General features: G+C 33.4%; 1 protein-coding gene across 2 annotated transcripts in view; it reads left to right on the top strand.

The window, feature by feature from the left end:
- The window catches only part of GOLM2 (golgi membrane protein 2), a 117,164-nt gene that overhangs the window by 61,244 nt on the left and 47,015 nt on the right, over nucleotides 1-8,905 (top strand). For both annotated transcript variants that reach the window (XM_044665079.1, XM_044665078.1), the window contains exons 5-6: nucleotides 940-1,084; nucleotides 1,758-1,838. In XM_044665079.1, the coding sequence (XP_044521014.1) occupies nucleotides 940-1,084; nucleotides 1,758-1,838 (226 nt within the window). The remainder of the gene's footprint in view (nucleotides 1-939; nucleotides 1,085-1,757; nucleotides 1,839-8,905) is intronic.

The raw sequence follows: 8,905 nt of genomic DNA, 5'->3' as shown, positions 1-8,905 counted from the left end.
ATATATATATATATATATATATATATATATATATATATATATATATATACACACACACATCTATATATGCAAGGTTAGGATTTTCTGGGAAATGATAAATACTATTGTTAAAAACACAAGGGGTAATATAGATAGAAATGGCAGGTGAACATCTTTGTACATTTTTCTGGCTTATGTTAACAATGGCAGAAATTGTGTTCTCTTCCTCCTATTATTTTTTGGTTCCAATAATGGGATATACATTAAAAATTTTTTTTGCAAAAATAGCTACATAATTTAACATATTTTTCTCAATATCATATTTAATTGGTTAATTAGGTAAGCCTAACATTTTAGATTTATTTATTTTTAAGTGTTTTTCCATGTTTACATTATTCACTTTCTTTCCCTCCCCCTCCCAGATTTGACAAGCAATTCCACTTGGTTGTACAAATGTCATCACTTAATACCTATTTCTATATTATTCAAGGCCTAACATTTTAGGCCATTTATTGTAATTGGAAATTTTAAAAAATGAGTTTGTTACTCCTTTGTGACTTCCTATTACTAAACAATAACAGCAATTTATATTTATATAGCACTTTAAAATTTACATAATATTTTCCTCATAACCTTGGGCAGAAGATGGTTTTATTTATACCTCTCCTTACCCTTGTCCTGCAAGCCCAACACATTTATATTTCACAGATCTGCAAACAGGATAAGCAGTTGCATGATTTGTCTGTGTTCATACAGGTGTCAAAGCCAAGATTTGAACATAGCTTTTCTGACTCCCAGTCCTATCCAATGTATAACAATATATCCCATGTGACACTTTCTTATATATGGGGTTAAAAAGTTGGAAGGTTAATTATTTCTGGACAGGTAAGAAGTAAACAAATATGTAATATTTGGAATTGAAAATGATTTCCTATTTACCAAATCTATATTTTTCAACAGCAAGAGGCCTTAAAGACTCAGCAGAATAATGTAATTGAATCAGATACAAAAGAACAGGAAGTACCCAAAAATATTCCAGGTGAAGTTGAGAGTGTTGCAGATAAGAATGAAAAACCCTCAAGCAATCATGTTCCACATGGGAAAGGTATTTTAAAAAAGTACTAATGGCATATTTTTTTTCTTCCTGTTTGTAAATCTTCCCATTCAAATTTATAAAGATGTTTAATGATCTCAGATTAGTTTCAGGTTGTCAGTTTCATATAATCAATAGTTATATAGAAGGTAGTCAGAAAATATATAGTAGGTGGTCAAATTCATATATATATATATATATGTGTATATATATATATATAATTTTTTTTAAATAGTAGTGATAAAGCTAGTATGTGTCAGGGACCTAGATGGTTCTGACTTCATAGCTATATTCTATCCAGTATGTCACTCTGCCTCTGCAGTTTTCAGTATTGTGTCAAAATTGTATCCTTCCCCTCTCTGCAAGTTGTAAATAATTAAATATTCCTTTGATAAACAGAATGGGAAAAGTAAATGGATTTGGGATTTTTCTTGTTTCAGAGAGTGATGATCCAGAATACCAAGTCAATGACAAAGGGTATCAGAAAGTAGATGAAATGTAAAACCCATTTGAATTGCTCATTGGCTATGGGAGGGAGGAGGAGGGGAAGGAAAGAATATGAATCATGTAACCATGAAAAAATATTCTTAATTAATTAAGTAATTTTTAAAAGTAGATGAAAATAAGATGGAAGATGTTTTCTTAGGGAAAATACAGAAATATAATTTTGTCATTTCTTGGGCAGAACAAATTAAACGAGCTGGTGATGCCGGCATGCCTGGAATAGAAGAGAATGACCTTGCAAAAGCTGATGATCTGCCTACCTGTAAGTAAGAATAACACATAGACATGGTCATAACAGATGAGCTTTTTATGGTGATTCTGCTTTTTTATTTGGTGGTAGAATTTGTTAAAAGTCACATATTTTAGATGGACAGTATAAATACTATTCAACAAAAATTAAATACCTGTAAAAGATATTGTGTTTTGTGTTAAGGATATCAAGACAAAACAAGATGTTTATCCTATCCTCAAGGAGCTTATATTCTAGTAGAAAGAATAAGACATACAGAAGAGACTGATGTTAGACAAAATATAATAAGTATAAGGTAGAGGTCTGATCATAGTACTGTGAGAAATTGAATTTACTTTCAGCTGGGAGTTTGAGAGAAAGCTTCACAGAGAATATGGCATCTGGGTCTAGAAGGAAGGTCGGGAAAAATTTTATTTTATGAAGTGGAGCTGGGAAGTATGTTCTAATATGAGGGACAGCATGATCAAAGATAGATATAATTCCGTGTACTAGATCTATACTAGATAAATATTTGACTGAAATGGAATATATTCAAAAAGATATAGATTTGGCAATAGGGAAGGGGTAGGATAAGAAAGGTGATATGTAGTCTAGTTTGACTAGAATATAGTATTTTTCTGTAATAATATGAAATACTGGTTTTCATTTTATTAACAGGAATAACACAGTAACAATCCAGACTACAATGTAGTCTGGAAATGTTATCTAAATAAGCAAACTTTCTAAATAACTAAGGGTTATTTTTTTAAATACCTGAACTTTTCTCTTGCACTGTTATTTCACATTTTTTAAAATGTAATGCATACTTTTCTGCCTTAGCAAAAAGAATATACAGAACATAATTTAACTTTCTTGATACTTCAGGGATATAATTTTTTAAATGTAATTAATTTATTTTTTAAAGTATTTTTCCATATTTATATGATTCATTTTCTCTCCCTCCCCTCTTCCTTCCCTCCTCCTGGAGCTGACAGGCAATTCCACTAGATTATACCTGTATTAAGGGATATAATTTTTGAACAATTACTGTTGTGCTGTTCTCATATCCATTCCTTGTGCCACTACTCCAGTTTGAACCCTTATTATTTTTTGTTTTAGATTGTTACAATTGGCCTAACTGGCTTTGTTGTCCACAGTTGCTCCCTTCTGTAATCATATCTGATTCTTAGCTGCCATATTTATTTTCCTATAGTTTGATCATGCCATCTTAAAATATTTTGAGTAGATCCAAAATTCTTAGCCCAGTATTCAAAGTGCCCTAACATCTGGTTACAACTATTTCTCCTTTCATATAATCTATGCTTAAGATAAAATGAACTAATGTAATCATTATTACCTGAATAATTCTAGTACTTTCCCACATCTATGCTACTGTTTATAATTTCCCTTCTTTATAGAATGGCCTTGTTGGCTCAATGCAAATGCTACCTTCTCCCTGAAACTTTCCATGATATTTTTCATTCTCCTGCTTCCAAGTGTTTAGCCCAAATATGATTCCAGAATCTTCTCTTCATCATATAGGTTCATTGTGATTAGAAATGTAGAATTAATGAGAATAGCAGCCTAATTTGTGTTCCTCACTCCTGGTTAGCCAGGAATCCCTGCTGCATTTCCTTTGGCTTCCTTGTTCCTCTATTGCTGTGGTGAAGCAGGAAGAAGGAGCAGTTATATAATGATATGATCATCCTTCATTAATATAAAGGTTCTCAGCTTAAGATCTACAATCCTCTCCATGAATAGATTTCAGGGGGTCCATGAATTTGGGGAAAAAAATTACATGTTTATTTCAACATAATTAGTTCCCCTTATAATCCTTTGTATTTTATTTTAGGCACTTAGAAATGTTATTCTGAGAAGGGGTTCATCATCTTTACCAAAGGGATTCACAACACACACACACACACACACAGATAAAAACCACTCCTTTAATGTAATCACACTTATACTTGAGACTCTTTTAAGAGTATTGTTTTACTTCATCATTAGTTTTCCTGCCAACTAAGCCTTTGTTTTTACTTTATACTATTTGAGAAATCTTGTTATCTCCTAGTCAATAATTTTAGCTAGCTGCTTTCAAAACAATAATTTACATTCAACTTTTTCTGTAGCAACCATTTCAGCTCCACATGCACTCTGATACCTATAGCTTTCTTTTAGAGAATCCCTAATCCTTTCCTGGCTAGACCTGTTTAAAGATAATGTATTATACTTTATTTGTAATTTAAGAGGTTTTCAAAGGTAATTTTGACTATACCTCATGGATTAAATTTAGAACCTAACCTCTATATATTGGTATTTATTTTAAAATAAATTTTATTGATGTTTTTTATTTTTATACCAGTCATGTCTGTATTTATGTATATCTATATTTTTATATCAGTCATATATATATGTATGTATGTAAATGCATGAAGATATATATTCATGGTAGGACTGAAATCTCTTTTATAACAAATGAAAATAGTTGAGCAAAAACAACCAGTAAGTTTAAGTACAACTACTCCCATGATTGTCTAATTCTCTTTTTTAAATCTCTTCAGAACTGATTTTAGTTTTTACAGTTACATGGAGTTTGTCTTTCTTTTGGTCTTCTATTCACTTACTTTTTGGAATTTATTGTGTATATTGTTTTGTTGGTTTCATTTTGTACTAGATTTTACATATATCTTCCCATGCTTATCTGAATTCTTCATATTTAATATTTCTTACTGCACAATAATATTTCATATATATTCATATATTCACATTTTCTAGTCAATGGGCTTTCACTTTGTTTCCAGTTCTTTGGTAGCATAAAGGTGCTCCTAGGAATATTTTTTAAGTTAACAGACTTCTTTTCTGGACTTTGACCTCCTTACAGCATGTGCTCAGGAGTGTAATCACTCAATCAAAGGGAATTAACAATTTAGTTACCTTTCTTGCATAATTCCAAATTGCTTTCCAGAATTGTTGGATCACTTCACAGCTCCATCTTCCCACAACTCTTCCAGTATTGACTGTTTCTGCTTTTTGTCATCATTGTCCATTTGCTGGATTTAAGGTAAAATCTTGGAGTTGTTTTAATTTGCATTTCTCTTACTTTGATTTAGAGCATGTTTTAATGTGGCCATCGATAGTTTATAGTTCTTTTTTTGAATACTGTCTGTTCAGATCCTTTACAACTTTCTAGTGGCTCTTGGTCTTGTATCTTTGTATAAATTCTCTATGTCTTGATTACAAGACTTTTTTTTCAATGATAACTGATGTAAAACATTTTTCTCTCTCAGCAGTTTGTTGAAGGTACTTTTTTTCCTCTTCTTTGACTTTTACAGTTTTCTCTTATTCCTTAACTCCAGTGATTGTGATCCTGCTTTTTACTAAACTTATTTCTGCTTCTGATCTCTGCTGGCATTTTGACTATTCACTGTTTTCTTCTGTGTTCTCCCTATTTCTTTCCCCCTAATTCTTTCTCTTTATTCATCCTTTTTTATCCCCCTAATGCTATGTTTCTCAGATTTAGTACCAGTAAGATTAGCATTTGCAACTATTAACAGCCAGTGAAGAAATTGTGGAAGGGAATAGTAAGCCACTAGAGTTTATTGAATGGAAAGGGGTTAGGAGTGAGTGGCATGTGCTTTAGGAAAATCACTAGCAGCTAAATGGAGGATGGATTGGAATGGGGAGAGATTTGAGGCAGACAGATCTATTGGCAAGGTATTTCACTAGGCCAGGAATGAAGTGATGAGGGCTAGCACTAAAGTAATGGCAGTAACAGAGGAGAGAAGGGGCCCTATTTGAGAGATGTTGCAAAGGTGAAATCAATAGGACTTGGCACAAAAAAAAAAATCTCTTCCTTCAGGGAGTCTAATGGGCAAAGATAACATACAAATGAAAGCTAAAATACTTAGAGTAGGTTGAGATACCTGGCATGATGGAGCCCATTCCAAAGGAGTGCAGCTTTAAATGGAGGCTTTGAGAAGAGTTCTTTGTCCTTCTGCCCTTTATCCTTCTAATCAGAGGCTACTGACACAAAGGTGTGAGTATTAAGGCTGATGCAGTCTTGTAGGATAGTGAGTTTCCTGATAATGAGGTTCAGAGTAAGCAGTTTCAGCAAATGGTGGAGATGGAAACCAGATTGCAAAGGATCAAGGAGTAAAACTTGAAAATATTTTGTTCTTGGGGTAGGTAGGTAGCTCAGTGGATAGAAAGTCAGATCTAGACACGAGGTCCTGGTTTCAAATCTGACCTCAGATACTTCTTAGTTATGTGACCCTAGACAAGTCACTTAACCCCAGTTACCTAGCCCTTACCACTGTTTTACTTTAGAACCAATACTCATCTAAGACAGAAAGTAAGGGTTTAAAAAAAAATATTCTCTGTTGTTTCAAAGGGAGGGGAGAGATGTGATGTGACCCAAGTAGAGTAAAATAATTAAGGAAAGGAATTTAAATTGGGGAGACCTGGCTATGTTTATGTGCAAACAAAAAGAAGCTGGTGGCAGGAAAGATTAAAGAGAGCACAATTTTAATTAGATAGGCTCATAGATATAGAGCTATGGAAAGGACCTCAAAAGCCATTTGTGTCACTTCTCTTTTTATAGATAAGAAAATTGAACTGATTTACCTAAAGCCACATGCATAGTAAAATATAAGCCAGAATTTGAACATTGGTCTTCTGGCTTCAAAGGTCAACAATTGATCTGCTCTACCTCCTCTGGAGATATGAAAGGTCAATTGGTAGTTGTGATAGAAAGGCTGTTCCTTTTTTTTTTTCCTCTAAAAAAGGGTAGAGGAGGAAAGAGTATATAAAGTATAAATTTTGTCGGTAAGAAATTGGAGAGGTCATTTGTTTGTGGCGTGAAGAATCACCATAGAGTTTGGGGATTTGAGGAAAGAAAAAAGATGCAGAGTGTTAGAGACATTTTGTGTAAGAGCTGAATTTAAAAAAAAAAGGTTTGTTTAGTAGCAGAGAGGTTTTACTTGTACATGAGAGCATGAATTTATAATCTTCTGGCTCAGTATAATTTTGTGACTGTTTCCACGAATACTCAACAGCTCCAGGTATTCACTTTGATGGTATTTTAGGTGTCCTTGGAAGTTAGGAATATGTATGCTAGCATAATTTTTATTTGGAAACTCCATTCTTTTGGTGTGAATTCCCACTCTAGAATAGTAATCAAATTCATAACATGGGTAAAACCTCCCCCTAGTGGCGGATTTTAGGGAAGAGCCCTGCATAGATTTAAAAATAAAGCGTTTGCAGCCAAAATTTTGAAATCTGTATAGTGAAGGCTAACGAAATTTAAATCGAGTTGAAGTCACAGGGGAGATGCAATCTCCAAAGGAGAAAGAATGAAGAGCAAAGTAGTAGTTCATAAAATCAAAGGTTAAAGCTAGAATAACTGAAAAGGAGAAATTGGTATTTCCTATTAGTGAGAAAGTCAAATTATTTAGAAGGAATGTACATTATTTATGCTTTTTCTTAGTAGGAAAGGAATCAAGGGAGAGTAAATGCAATAGATTTGTTTTAAAGAAATAATTTAGCTAATCACTTTTATAAAGATTCTTTCTATAAAGAATAGAGTACTTGTAAAGAAAGAAGGTGATGGGGGTAGCTGAGTGACTCATTGGATTGAGAGCCAGGCCTAGAGATGGGAGGTCCTGGGTTCAAATGTGGCCTCAGACACTTCCTAGCTGTGTGACCCCAGGCAAGTCACTTAATCCGCATTGTCTAGCCCTTACCACTCTTCTGCCTTAGAACCAATACTCAGTATGGGTTCTAAGATGAAAGGTAAGGGTTTTTAAAAAAATAAAAAAGAAAGATGGTATGTATCCAGCATTCTCTACAAAGTACTAAAATACCATCCTGTTGGTTTGTTACAGTTTAGAGAAGTAGTATGGGACAGTGGATAAAAAACTAGTCTTAACATCATTACAGCCTAGGCTCATAGCCCATCTATCTGACACTTGTGCTTCTGGGCAAGTTACCTCACTTCTCAGTGTCCCAGGCAACTCTCTTAAGGAAGAAAATTATGGAGCAGTTCATAGTCTGCATTTGTAGAGGGACTTGCCTTACAGTGAAATCACAAGTCTGGAAAAATATATAACATTAAATATTTTTTAAGTATTATGCCTCAGTTAACTAAGATTGTAGTTCATAATATATTTTGGGACAGTTAGGTAGCACAGTGGATAAAGTGTCAAGGCTAGAGTCAGGAGGACCCAGGTTCACATATGGCCTCAGACACTTCTTAGCTGTGTGACCCTGGACAAGTCACTTAACTCTGATTACCTAGACCTTGCCATTCTTCTGACTTAGAATTGACATTAAAACAGAAGGCATAGGTTTTTTAAATGTATTGTGATCTGCATTTAGAGGAAGCTGTTTCCATACCATTAAGATAACAGGTCCTTGACATATTGACAAAATTGACAAAAAAGAACAATCACAGTCAATGAATTTAGATTTAAAATGTTCTTAAAGGTGGGCATACAGTAGAAATCAAACCATGTAAATTAGTAATTTTTTCTTTATAATATTTTCCTCTAAAAGCAAAATTGAATTGATCCAGCTAGTATTGAAAATGTTTTGGAACTGTAATTCACAAGTTGTTAGACTGCATATACCCTTTATTTCAGTAATACTATTTTTAAAATTATGACAAAAATATACAAATATCCAATGGCACATTTGTTATACAGTTCATACTTTTAAAAGAAACAGCAAGGTACAATGAAAAAAGAACTGAATTTTTAGCCTTAAGGACCTGGGTTTGATTATTGGCTCTGCTATTTACTATCTCTGTGACCATAGCCAAATCATTTTACTTCTTTTTTTTTAGAAGAAGGGCTAGATGACCTCTAAGGTCCATTATATCTCTAAATCTATGATCCCATAGTAATATCATATTTCTTGGCACATAATCATACATAGACTAAAAGTAGAATATTGAGCTAGTGTATCAGTATATCACCTGATGATTGTAGTGTAAGGTAAAGAGTTAGGACCATAGATGGTTCTGGTCTCTTTTTGTGTGTTTAGAAGTCCATTGTTGAAAGGATGTCGCAGACTTACCTCAAGAACCTTATGTGAACATCACC

Source organism: Gracilinanus agilis, chromosome 2 (genome assembly GCF_016433145.1).
Source record: "Gracilinanus agilis isolate LMUSP501 chromosome 2, AgileGrace, whole genome shotgun sequence".
Classification (NCBI taxonomy): domain Eukaryota; kingdom Metazoa; phylum Chordata; class Mammalia; order Didelphimorphia; family Didelphidae; genus Gracilinanus; species Gracilinanus agilis.
Note: the sequence above shows the minus strand (reverse complement) of the source record. Positions and strands in the feature narration are given on the sequence as shown.